General features: G+C 46.2%; 1 protein-coding gene across 1 annotated transcript; it reads right to left on the reverse strand.

Annotated features, from left to right (window-relative positions):
* Positions 1 to 591: 591 nt before the first annotated feature.
* Positions 592 to 5117, reverse strand: GPR132 (G protein-coupled receptor 132). The gene is made up of 2 exons (XM_075501562.1): positions 5061 to 5117; positions 592 to 1724 (listed from the first exon to the last, which is right to left on the reverse strand). The coding sequence occupies exons 1-2, from the start codon at positions 5115 to 5117 to the stop codon at positions 618 to 620; spliced, it is 1164 nt and encodes a 387-aa protein (XP_075357677.1). The 3' UTR covers positions 592 to 617.
* Positions 5118 to 13717: the final 8600 nt, after the last annotated feature.

Raw genomic sequence — 13717 nt, forward strand, 5'->3', positions numbered from 1 at the left:
AATAGAAGTACTGTTGGTCTGTGTTACCAGGCCACTGTTTTGCCCTTTAATTCTCCCCAGAATGTGCAAGGTAGATAAAGCTGCATACTGAAGTATTAGGAACGTTTTCAAGGCTCTTGTTGAAAGACTTCCTCATTTTTAATATTTTCCACTGGTTAACCACAAACGTTAACAACAGAGTACGTGTATGAGAATCTCATGTACCTCCTCAAGAACTCAAAATTTCAACCATAAGAATGGGCCCTACATTATTCTCCTCAGCAGGGATTTTTTTTGTCCATCTCAGAAGGTAAAACTGGTTCTGAATTCATATGAGGAAAAGAGCCAGTCCAAAAAATAAGCTTTTAAGATTTCAATTTGAGTCAAAGTAAATTATTTAGTTTATTCGACATGTCCTTCGCAACGCAGTATTTTCACCAGTAATACTGGTGGGCAAACTTTATCATAGGAAACAGACAGAAATAAGAAGTATCGCTCCCATAGCATCCTCAAGGAGTTGCTGGCCCATGCACTGTGGCAAAACTTCCTACGGACGTCGGCATGTAAATACTTGTGTGCTGCAGTCTGCAGCCCGCAGCTGGTGTTGGGAACTTCTTATTTGTGTCAGCAGCTAACTGCTAGCTGCCACCTTCTTGGTCTTTGGTCTTTTGAATGTCAGATGAATCTGATATTTCTTTGTTTTCTTGTTTTAGCCCTCCTTCCTGTGATTCTTTTGACGTTTTCAATTTTATGCTGTCCGTCTTTTGATTAATGGATGAATTCAGCCTGGATGAGTTCAATCTCCATCTTCTCAGACTCCTATAAAAATCTTTTCTGACGTTTTCGCTAACCAGCACATAGATGATTGGATCAGCAATGCTGTTTGCAGTGGCTAAACACAGAAACACTGTAAAAATTGAATATATATCTTTTTCAAATGGACATGAGCAATTCTGATGAAACATAAAGTATATGGATCTTATCATGAGTACCACATGGTAGGGAGCAAAGCAGATCAGGAAAATGATAATAATGGTGATAGCCAGATGCTTCACTTTGGCTTTTTGGCGACAAGTCAAGCTGCTGCTTGTTTTTGTACTTTGGAAAATTTTGTAGTTTGTAAAAATGAGGATTGTGAAAGGTATGGCAAATCCAAATATGAATCTGGCAAAGCCGAAAGAAGCCAATTGTATGTTGAGGGGCAAAGTCTCAAAGCAGGTCTTCTTTTTTCCATTATCGTCCATGAGAAATACGGGAGTGTGGATTATTGCAACCACAGCAAAGAGAAGACACACTATTGTGGTTGCCATTTTCTGTCCTCTTCTCCCCCTTGACTCCAGAGCATACACCAGTGCCACATAACGATCCACAGAAATGCAGCACAAAAGCAGAATGCTGATGTATATGTTGCAGAAGAAGATGAATCCTGTTACTCTGCAAGCATTTGCATTCATAGTCCACTCATGCCCATTTTGCACGTAGATAATCCAGAGAGGCAAGGTACTTAAATACATCACCTCACTCAATGATAAACTGAAAATGTAGATGGCAATTACTTTTTTCCTTTGGATTTGTACAAATGTAAGCAGGGAAGTTAAGCAATTTGCTGGAAGGCCTATGACAAAAACGATGCTGTAAACAGCAACCAGAAGTGTCTTGCTCTCTTCGTAGGGAATTTGTGTGCAAGAGGAGCTATTATTTGTGTCTGTACAATTTTCCATTATTCTTTTTCCAGCTGGTGTTTCCTGAGAATCAGAAGACAAGGTGGAAAGTTAGCATTTGCATCACTTCTTAAAAATACGCCAGTAAACATTATGGTCCCATAGGTGCCAACAGGACATGTCAGGGGAACAAGTGGGATGCTTGTCTTGGGGAAGCGTCGAAGACAGGCAAGTTTTCCAAGACCTGCTGGTCTCCCTGTAGTGTCTCCTGGGAGTCAGGTCTGGTTTACTTCCAGGAAAAAATGCCTTTCTTCACAAGGAATTTCTTGACTACAGCATGCCTATTCACTAAAAACAGGATATTGGGGACTGTGCCTAAACCAGGCTGCGTAATAAATAAGACAGAGCTGCTGATCAATTACTGAAGTCACTTCCCAGAGGAAATTAAGGGCTTTAGTCTTCAATTCATTTTTTTCAAACTGAGTAACAAAAAATGCAAACCGTAGAGATTTCAGAGGCAGACTTCCAAAAGAAGCTATCGTTTATAGTCGGTCAGATGGGGGAACTGTCTGAAGCGGATGGTGGTAGTTGCTGTGTCAGAGACTACCCAGCGTACAGGAACCAGAATCTGGCCACTGGTGTGTACCTCCACACCCTCTTACAACATAGTGGTTCAGATCTAGAAAATTCATACTTCTCTCCTCCCTCGTCTTAATGAATAACTGCAGCTGAAGAACATAAACTTGTACTGCTATATAACACCCACCATAGTAAGCCAGTGAAACTGCCTACCACATCTGTTTGATGCCTCTGGGAAACAACAGGAAATAAGGGCAGTTAGAGGAAGTAAACAAGACCAAAGGGAAGAATATACACACATTTAAGAAACGGAGGTGAAGAAAATTAATGCTCTTTGAACAGGTGTAGTTACAAAAAACTCCACCTTTCCAAGATAACCATACACAAGAGCAGACCTGGCATTCGATTAGTGTTAGGTCATGCTAGGAGAAGCATTTCTTGCAAAGTCACATGATGATTTCCATGCAGAAGTCTTCTCCACGTGAAGAGAGGAATATGAAGGTGGGTGTGCCATAATGGTGTTGTGTGCCCTTAAAAATTGTACTTTACTGTATTTATGAGTTGAAGGTGTCCACTGTATAACATCCTTGATAAAGAAAGGTCTAATCTTTTGGGCATTCTCTTACGGGGTGGACACCTGCTCCAGGAAGCAGTCAGCTAACTCCAGAAGGAGGAGATGTGTTGACAGAGATTGAGTCCCTTCAGACAGAGGAGGGGCACGAGCTTTCTTGGTCCACACTGTGTATGAGCAATTTCTTTAACCCTGAGTTCATGCAGGGGAGAAGGTAGCTTTTTAGCAGCCTTGGAACGTTTATTTGTTGCTTGTTTGGGCCCGTCTCAAGCGGACCAAGGGGAAGCAGTCTGCTCTCAGTGCAGGAGGATTGTCTCCTGCATCTCTGGAAGGGCGGACAAGCTAGTGGGGACCTTACTTCCCCTCCATGTGGGAAAGAGCAGTCCCTGGGGTGGCGTAAGCAGCCCCACCCTGAATGCTGAACAGAGCACCTGCCGTGCAAGATCCCTAGAGCTTGAAGGGCAATCAGGTCCCCTGACTTAGTTTAGTTACCAGATGATGAGAGCGGTATGAGAAGATGGACATGGGTTGCCTTAGCCTGCGAGGCCATCACAGCAGCACGGTGCTAGCCACAGCCGTAAACACCAAGAGGTTCTCCCGGCCCATGCCAAGAGCTGTTCATTTCCAGCAAGTACCCCAATGCAGTCAGAGCCCACTCAATGACAGCAGCTTCTGAGTGAAGACATCCTAGCAAGCGAGCAGATGGGGCAGAGGCAGCAGTACCTGCCGTCCCCGTCCCCGGCAGCAGCATGAGCTGTTCCCCGGGGTGAGGATATCTGGAAGGGGCCTCCACAGGGGAACTAAGAAAGTGCTGTGTGTGTGGAAGAAGTACACCAGAGGGTACGACTGCACTCTGCAACTACCTTCCACTTCCCTCTGCGGCAAACCATGCTCCGCTTGCGTGCCGAGACGTTGATGAGGGTTAGCAGGCAGCGGTCGCCACGCTAGTTGGGGCAAAGTGTCTTACCAGAGGGCCACATCCCTCCACGTCTGAGAATCGGACCGTCTGGAGTCCGGTGGGTATGTTCAGGCCCTCTCAAGGGGGATCTGAAGTTTCCTTTAGTTTCAAATGTCCTGTCTTAAGAATGACTGGAAAAGAGGATCCTCACTGCTGTGTGGGGCGAGGATGGCAGGGTAGTCAGCAGGGCTGCTGCAAGGGTTCTGCGTGAGAGTGTGTAAAATTACTTCCCTTCTTTCCTAGCAGTGAAAGTGTACTGATAGCCACTGTTAACTTAGAAAAACAATGGTTGCGATAAGGGCTGGTGTTGACTTGAGTTTTTTGCTGCCTCTGGGCATCTGCCACCCTTGGTGAATGAGGTGGGGCCTTCTCGGGGCCACCTACCAAACCGCTGTGTAGACGGGATAAAAACAGTGCTTGGTTTCAGGGTCAGCAGCAGTTCTCTGCCCAGACCTCACCTGGGATGTGGCATAGGAGGGCTTGTCCTCAACTCAGACACGTCTGCCTGATGTGAGAGCTGCCGTATGCCTGCACACCACAGGTCTTGGAGACCTCCCCTTCTAAGGTGAAGCACAGCAGGTGCATACAGTCGCACGCCCTCTTGGTTACTCAGCGGCTGTCTACCCCCACGCCTTAGCAAAAAAACCTTCAAGAGTGGTTGAAGATGCGCTCTCCTCCCCTCCACCTGGGCTTTGCATACTTCTCTTGACCCTGTGTTTGTCTGAATATTCTCCTTTCTGCATTGCCTACACTGGCTGTTCGCCGCTAGTTGTGCAAAGGCATGCTTCCCCCGGACGTACCTGTCTTACTAGCAAGCAGCCGGTGATGGTGCAAGGCAGGAAGGAAGTGGTAGAAGAGTTATTCTGTAGACATGTGGTTCCCAATGTTTCTTTCTCTTGCCTCCTCCCTTTGCCTCCTCCCTTCCCGCTCTGCTCCAAGTCTCCTTCCCGCGCTTAGCACCCATGAGCGAGCCTCAGGAAGGAGATGCCTGTGACTTTTTAAGCTGCCTGCATGGGGCATGCTTTTTTTCCTTGGCTTTTGGCATATGGCCTAAGCCATAGGGCTGAGACTGAGCTGAAGAGACCTTCACCCTTAAATGACTGTCAGCTGCCAAGCGCAAAGCCTCAACTGGCAAAGTGCAGCCATAGACGTGAATTTACACTCGTAGAGAAAAACCACGTGCTGAATGCCTCTCCTGAAGGTCTGGCCTGTCATCTCAGGAGCCTGGATCCTTCCCAGCAGTAATGCTCTATGTCTCATCCCCACATCAGGAAGGAGGAGAGGAGGACATCCATTTGCTCCCCTCCCTCACCTTCTCCTGGCTCTCTGCCCTGTCCAGGGAAGAGTCTTCTGGCCCTGGCCACTGCATCCAGCCCCAGTTCTGAGCTTCAGTTGTCTCTGCTCAGCTCTCCAGGCCTGTGGAGGGGTTTTCTCCTTAAACTGAAGATCAGAAAGCAGTACTCAGCAGACAATTTATGAAATTTCTCCCCGTGACATTGCCCCTTTGCAACTGAATGCACATTTTCATCCTGTTGTTAGGCCTTTAGAGTTTGCTGTTTTGATACTTGGCTCAGCCCAGAAGATTCCCCGTTCTGTCATCTTCTGTGGTGGCTGGGCTGCAGTGGATGTATCCCCACATCTCTTGAATGTAGCATTCATCCCACATCTCTTGAATGTAGCATTCATAACTGTACTGCTTTATCTAAGAGGCAGCTGGTTACCTGTGACTACTTTCTTTCTGTCCCACACTGGTGCAGGACTGGAGGAGGCTAACCTGCATCTCAGATACTCATTCAAATAAAAAATAATAATAATTACACAGCTGAAAAAAACATACACCGTTTCAGGGTTCTTTTTCTGCTAATATTTGTGATGAGCAATTTTAGTGATAGAAACATTGGAACAGCAGAACTTAAGACATTTATCACATCCAGCAATTTTCAAGTGTTTATAAAGGGTCAGACGTAGCTGTGATGCCAAGGATGAGCGATATCCAAGAACGCATTTGTGAGAGACAGGCTGTTTCAATGCATTGGGTTTCTTAGCTGTCCTGTAGCTTCCAGTTGAGCAAAGCCTGTCCAAAGTAGCTGTTCTCACCTTTCCATGACCTATCTTGTTGTGCTAGGGCTCACCAGCCATTACTAGGTGCTACATCAGGTCCCGGCTGTGTTTTGCATCAAGAGCTCAGTCTATATTTAGCAGCACGCTGAGGCTCCTTGCTTCATGAGACTCACTGCATACGACAAACCGCAGTCAGCACGTGCATGTTTCTCACCTTCAAGACGTGCAAAACATCTCATCTTCCAGGACAGAGGCATCACCTCTGGCTCAGGAAGTACCTGAGCACAAATCACTAAGGTAATCCACTAAGGAAGATTTGCTGTGTGCCTGCTCTATATTTACACTCTTCGCTGGACATCTGCTCTTGGCCTAGGTTATAGCCACGATATTGGGGTGGGTAGGCCTAGCATTTCTAATGTTGTTGTGTTATGTTCACACTGTTAGATGAATAGATAATTACATTTCTTACTCCTAAAATGGAGTGCCTACATGCTGTAATGTATTGAGACCTTGTGGAGAGAAAACCCTGGAAAAGGGCAGGACACGTGGAGATGCCCAGGTAAAAAGGGTTGTGGATGGAAGGGGCATGACGGACGTGAAATCCCATTTTCTTGGAGGGTGGTGAGAAAGCAGCAGAAGAGTCTTTCTGCAGACCCACCAAGCAGGGCTGTGAAACCAGATCAAGATTGATTGCCCTTTCCTCACCTTCTCTTTGATCCAGTGCACCTTGCATTCCTTGTGGCAGGTGGCCCAGGTTTACCAGGAGGAATGGAAAGGAGCTCTTTCTCAGGCTTTCCTAGAAAGTGGCAGATTTCAAATACCAAACTGGTATCTGGTCTAGGAATCAGATCTTCCATCTTGTGGACGGGGCCAAGGCACTGCTTTGTTGTGCAGGAGAGCCTGTGCGATGGTCATCTGTCCTCTCTCCTACCCAGCATCAGGGAGCATTGAACTATCCTACAGAGGTGTGCTACACAGCTCATGGGAGGTGAAATCATGAGCCCGGGATACTGTGAGGATGTAGTTTCACATCACAGCCATGCCAGAATAACAGCCTGGCCGTCACCTTTTTTTCTTTCTGCCTTGTCCCTGACCAGTAGGTCACCTGACCCTGCGGTGAACACGCACATAGTGGTAAGCTAGCAGAAGACTTGTCCTCTTTTTCTATCTGGGTCAGTTGTCCACCAGTTGACCTTTCTGAAGTGGCTCACCAGGGTCAAAGCGGCACCAGGGCTGGCACAAGGGAATTAGTAGTAAGTAGCACACGGCCAGGAGTGGAGCAGCCAGAGGCAGGTGGAGGTAGGGGTTGTAGTGAGAGCAGCTTGGCCGTAGCGTGAGCTGCACCCTCCATCAGTCTCCAGAGGCACTGCTGATCTCTGCTGACTATTTAGGGGTCTTTGCAACCGAGTTACGCAACCAGGCACCTTCTCTGTGGATGCTGCAAGTGCTAAGCAGAGCACTTTGGATAAGCAGTGCATCTGGCTGTTGGAGTCGATGTGGAGGTGGACAGCAGCTCTAACCACATCACTCTCTTCAGTTCTTTTGCCTTGAAAATGCCACTGCTGAGCCCTGAAAAGCATGTGGACTTTTATGAGCCTGTCGGCTTAGAGCTTATCACTTCAGAGTGAATGTTAAGATCTTCACTGGAGTCTGGTCCCTTAATGAAGCAGAAAAGGGTCCTGGAGGCTCCTGCTGCTTGTTCAGGCCAGTTGCATTAATATTTGGTCTTCCCTCAAGAGACTGACCTGTTTTTGCTAACACTGAGGTGTAAAGAGGGAAGTGAAAACAAGGGGGAAAGCAAAAGGCTTTATTTTGCTTTTTTTCAGTTTTATTTGTCTATGAGCTACTCATGTAAAACTGTTGAATTTCCACCAGAGAAGTTGGAGTGATAAAAATAACACCTAATAAGAAAGATAAAAAAGAAAATTGCAGATACAGTTACAGGGAAGAGAGGGAGAAGTCAAAAAAAGCACAATAGTTGAACAAATCACTGATTGAAACTCTGATTAATTCACCTGAGATACAGAGGGACAGAAGAGAAAAAAGACACAGTGAAATCCATAACATGAGTACAACTAGATCAGCAGAGCACGTTATTGATATATTTTTAATTTTCTAATAATTTTCTGATCATCCTTCTATGCCAAGGATTATTGTTAAAGCTGAAAATTTTGAGGAGTTTATGTAGATATTAAGAATAATTCTTAAAAAAAGTCACGCTTATAATGGTTAAGATAAAAACAAAAACCATCCCTTTGCACCTTCCTTCCTGCCCCCAATGTTTGGAAAGGTTAACAACCTGCATGTTTTAAAGCATAAATCAACCTTCAGCGAAACAGGACCTGAGTTTCTCCTGAGGGGTTTTGTGTGCTTTCCTTGGTATCACGTGGTACTGGAACTATTTGACACAAGAGTACTAACATGATGTCAGCCTGATGACTCAAATCTAGTATCGTAAGACATCAGTTCCCAGATATGACAGATACACCACCTACAATACTCATCACCAGCAGTATCACTCCTCTCCTGAGCCTGGGCTTCTCTTTCTCATGCAGAACCTACATTACCTGTCTGTACACTTTATGAACTATTAAACTTTCCAGCCACTAGCTTTTGTGCCTGTTAACTTTAATAGAAAGTAAGAAATTGCCGTGAATTATTTGCTCTGTTGTTCTTGAAAGTAGGAAAAAAGGTCTGTGGTATCTTTGCGGATAAAAATAGATTATGACCTATTAGCCCAGCAATTCAGTGAACTGGTTTATTTGTTGGGTTTTTTTTCCATTAGTAATAAACAAATTAGTAGATGAAGTCACTCCTATAAGCAAGTCTCAGCATACAAAGGAAAAGCAGCAATGGCTCCACTTAGTTACCCAGCAGACCGATCATTTTTCCTGACACACACAAGATAATGGGATTTGAAACTATATAGTTTCAAATTCGAATATAATAATATAATATATGAATATATAATTTTGAGACCATATAGTTTCAAAACTCTGTAGGAAAAAAGGGTGTTTTAAAGCTACAAGACTATACTGGGAATCCAGCCTGAGCACAACTCCATCTTAAAATATCTGCCTCCATCCTAGCTTGATCAGAAAGAAACCACCGATGGGATTTGAATGCAGAGACAAATAAACACTGTATGAGGCAGCTTTAATGCCTAGACAGGAAAAAAAATCTCCACATGATGCCTGAAAGATGAAAGTGGCAAGCTTCTTGTATTTGCTAGATTTCTGTTTGAGTTTTACCCTCTTTTGAACACTCCCTGGCTGCTGCAGCCGTGGAGAGGACTCTCAAGAAACAAGAAAGACCTCTAAGCAGCCTTCTGCTGAACCGAGGCATGGCATATGCTTTGTTTTGGTCACCAAGTGTAGTCATCTGAAGTTCAAGTAGGTTTTTTGCTAGAAGCAACCACTTCAGTGTCAGTGGTTACGCTCCAACTGCGAGCCACTGGACAGAGCACTGTGGTGAAAGCAGATAATCCATCTGTTGACTAGTGCTGGTTAAAACAAGCTACGGAGCATTTGTAGGCTGAAAATAGCTGCTGTAAGGAAGCAGCACGACCTTGAGATGAGTTATACAGCCTTAATATTTAACTCTATACTGCAGATAAAAGCAATCTTATTAAAAAAAGAAAATTTTTATCAGAAGAGAGAAGATATTCATCATCTGCTGTTCAGGAGGGGAATTCAGCAATCATTTCTGATGAGAAGAAGGTGTTTCATTTATCTTGTGATACACTGTTCATAGATGTGAACTCTCAGCAACTACAGATTTTAAATACCTGTTTGTGGGCATTTATGTAGATCCACACATCCAATTCCCCCTTCCCACAATCTACAACTGAACGTACTATTCTGCTAAAATAAGCAGCTGTGAGTGAACTGTCACATAATTCAGGGTTGGAAAAGGACCCGGCTTAAAATTGTGATCTTTCCATAACCTGGGTGTCTTAGTGCCATGTTACACTACCTGGTGAGGGACTGCAGAGGAGAGAAGAATGTGTAAAGGAAACCTCCTGCTGCAGGGTTTAAAACCATCTTACTCAACACATCTAAAAGTAGGTAAAACTACATACGTGTCATATGGAGCAGATAGGGGAAGTTCATAGGTGAAAAACAGACCCCCAAATCCCCCCATACCAGTGCACTTTCTTCCCCAGCCTCATGATTCAGAGGCCATGACTCATCATTTTGGGACTTTCGGACCTGGCAAAGATTCTCAGTCCTCCCTGAAAGCATCAGAGAGTGGCTGTTGCAGGGCAGATTTACTCCCTGGTACCTACCAGCTTGTCTAGAAAAGGTCCCACAGTCAGAAGAATGGCTTCATGGCCAGGAGAGCCATCAGGAACCTCAGAAATGCTGTCATAAATTTAAGGCTAAACTATAAAGCTCATCAAGTCAAAAGGCTGAGGAAAGCATAGGTTTTGGAGCAGCGGAGGTGAAAGTGAACAGCTGAGAGCAGCCCCGAGACTGGTGAGTTTTGTGTTGCTGATTCACACCCTCCTCTTCGCAGGCACACCTTCTTCACGCATGAAACCAGCAGGCACTCGTGCTCGATGCCTCCCTACAGCTATCACAGCTTAATTGATAGCCTTGGCAGTGGGGGCTACTGAAATAAGGCTTCTGTTACTTGAGTGGCTCATTTGGAAACCTAACTGGCCAGACTTTCTTGCTGACTTGTGTTGGAACTATGAAGTCTTGGAAGAAGGAGATCAGAGGGGGTGCACGGCTTCTCTGAGCTGCCCTGGGGTGCTCCTGGATGTCACAACACAGCCAAGCGCTGGCAGATTTGACGCTGAGGGCTTACATGTGGATGAATACTGCTCTGGACTCCCGAAAGAGCAGGCTGGGGTATCGGGGAGCAGGCTGTTTTAACAAGGCAAGGAGATCTGGCCATGCTGGCACACTGCCAGAGCTGAGTGTGTCTAATTGACCGGTTTCAGGAAAATCTGACTTCAAGCGGCTGAACAAAGAAGTACCAAGACCTATGTTCAAACCCACAAGCGTACCCCTTTATAAAGGGGTGCTCTGTCGTCCTTTATACTTTAGGATCTCCCCAGCAGCTACTTATGGACACCTTCCTCCTTCTTCTGGGCCTCGTCCAGGTCTTCAAACAGGAGACTCCTGCCAAACCTTTGCCACCTCCAGTTAGAAACACACTAGGAGCCACAGAAAGGCCTGTACTAGAGCTGTGTTCACCCCAAACTGTCATGACTCAAAATCATCTCTGGGGCAGCAACTCTGCACCTGGAGTTGCTGGGGATTTCTGGGCTGAGGCCATACATCTTTTCACCCTCCAGTGAATGCCGGCAGGTGGCCACGTGTGACACCTGGCCCAAGGCAAGCCCTAAGTAAAGGCCTTCACGTCTGTGCATGAGCGAGCGAAGGACAACCACAGCTACCCTGTGGCCGAGGGAGAGACTTGTCCCTGCTAGGAGGACCGTCATGTCCAGAGGTCTGAACGTTCCATCTCATCAGGCAGGCAAGGCGATCAGCGTGGAATCAGTGGAAACGGCATAGCCACGCCTATGGCTTGTGGTAGCTCTTAGCTGGCACCCAGCAGCTCTGTGCTCCTGGACCCACAGAGGCTTCAGGGACCTCGGGCTCTACTGCTGCCGCATGAACAGAGCAATGTTGTTGTAGCAGAGTCGGGTAGAGGGCAAGTGTTTTAGTGACCATGCAGTTATCCTACCTTGTCGTAAGCTGCTTTTTGCTTTTCTGTAAGTTGGCTGTGGATTGTGGCTGCCCAATGGCTCTGTTTCCCTACATTGGTTTGTTTTTATTAATGGCCAGGGGTCATGTCTGACCGCAGTTTGGTCCTGCGTGCTGTTGGCCTGCTGCTGCTGAGCCCTGCCCAGGCTCTGTCCTCCATTGCTGACCTGCTCGCATCCTGCCAGTCTGTCGTTGCCTGGGTCTGTCTTTCCCTATACGTGGTCTCTGCATTGCCATGGTTCATTTGTGCCTTTCACCATCCCACTGCTGCTTTCCCTGCCTCTGTCCCAAGTCAATCCATGGTTTCCAAACCACTGCTGTCCCAGGAGATCCACAAATGGTTAACTCATACCTCTTTTGTCACTCAAGTTCCCACGGAAGCCAGAGGATGCTGGCTCAGGGGACAAGTGTCCAGGCAGGACTGCCACCAGGCAGTGACACTTGCTGAGGATATGTATTCATAACCAAACACATCTCCTGATCAAACGCCCAAATTCACAAGCTCTCCTGCACTGACACCTCTGTTGCAACAGCGACAGTCACAGGGATCACAGGCTTTTCCTACATTCCCAAAATACGGTTGTCCCTTTCATCCCTCTGAAATCCCCCAGTCGGAGTGTGGCTTAGCTGTACGGAAAAGAGTGAGCGCGGACAGGATGGCCGCTCTCTGCCAGTAGTAGGAAAATGCAGAGACAGTGTTGAGCTTTGACCTTGTGACAGTAGAGCAACTCTCTCCCATGGGGGACCTGCTGGTCTTGGCACTGCCCCTGTGGGTCTGTGCGGGAGCTGCTGTGACGAGGGAGCTGCACTGCTGCTGGTAGCATCATCACTGCTAAAGAGGTTGCTGGGGAAAAACAGAGCAAAAAGATGCCCAAAATAATTTCGTGACCTGCCAGACATGGGCTCACTGACATATCGCTTGTCACTGAGAAGTCTAGCTAGTTTCCCCTCAAAATTCTTTTACTTTTGTCTAAAGTGAATGTCTCAGCAGGTGGAATCTGCAAAGCCTTGTGAAAACTACAGTGCCTTCTATACTTGAAACAATTCTATTTTTAATAGAGCAGTTAAAGATGGTATTTACAAGTGCTCTGAACTCAGACGCCAATATTTCCTCCTTTTCCATTTACCATGAAACTCAGTTTCTTTGTTCCTTCTTGTCCTATGACTCACTCTCAACTAATTGGAGAACTACCGTTTTCCTTTTTTGCCATCTGGGTCACCTCCTATAGCTAGCTAGCTCACATACCAGCAGCAGGGTTTTCCACTTAAGACCTTAGGTATACCGGCAAAAACTGTGGCACTCAAAGATTCCTCTTTGCACCTACACGTCTCTGACGTCTCTGTAAGCCCACTCACATCTTCTAAATCTCCCGTAGTGTCTTGTCCAAAGACAGCCATCTCTCCCAGCTGTTTGTCCATCTACCACAGCGAGCATCTCACTCTTTGCTGGGACTCTTAGAGTCTACCCTGGAAGATATTAATGTAAAAATCCCAGCTACCAGATATTCCCCAAAGTGTCCTTCTTTAGGGATATCAAAAGCATACATTGTTTCTGATAGACCCTGTTCTGAATTTCCCACTTCTCTTGGACCTTTCCACTCCAGTCAGGCCCTGCTCACCCATACGGTGACAGCCCACTTCATTTTCCACTTCAGTTTCCATACTGAACTTTTGGTGTTTACAGACTTCAGGTCTGCAGCAGGATATTTGGTTCTTGGAGAATGTTTTTGTCACATGCTGTGCTCCACCAACAGCAGCAGCCAGGTCTGAACCTTAGATGTGTTTGGTAGTATCTATCTGCACTAAATACTGTGCTTTAAAAATAGCCTTGATTCATGAAGGCAGATAAGATCAAAATAGAGGTAGTCTAAGAGACAGATTTTGTCAAGCCTGACGTGCTCTACAGAAAGCAGCTGTAAAGGTGATGGGATTTCTGCCAGTCTGGTGGGATCCTTGACTACCTCCTCCTCCACTGCTCCGTTATAGCTGCAGCACAGGAGGCAGGGCTAAGCGAAAATAGCATTCCCCTGTATACACTGGCCCCCAAAGGGTTCAGTTTAAAACAGTGATTTTCAGACAATGAGGCACACCCCACTCAGGAGGCAATAGTGTGTGGCAGAGGGACGTGAGAAGGTGTCCTATCTGCTAAACCCTGCCAGACCCGTCCTGGCTCCATGCATGAGACATGCAC

This window comes from Mycteria americana, chromosome 5, assembly GCF_035582795.1.
Source record: "Mycteria americana isolate JAX WOST 10 ecotype Jacksonville Zoo and Gardens chromosome 5, USCA_MyAme_1.0, whole genome shotgun sequence".
Taxonomy (NCBI): domain Eukaryota; kingdom Metazoa; phylum Chordata; class Aves; order Ciconiiformes; family Ciconiidae; genus Mycteria; species Mycteria americana.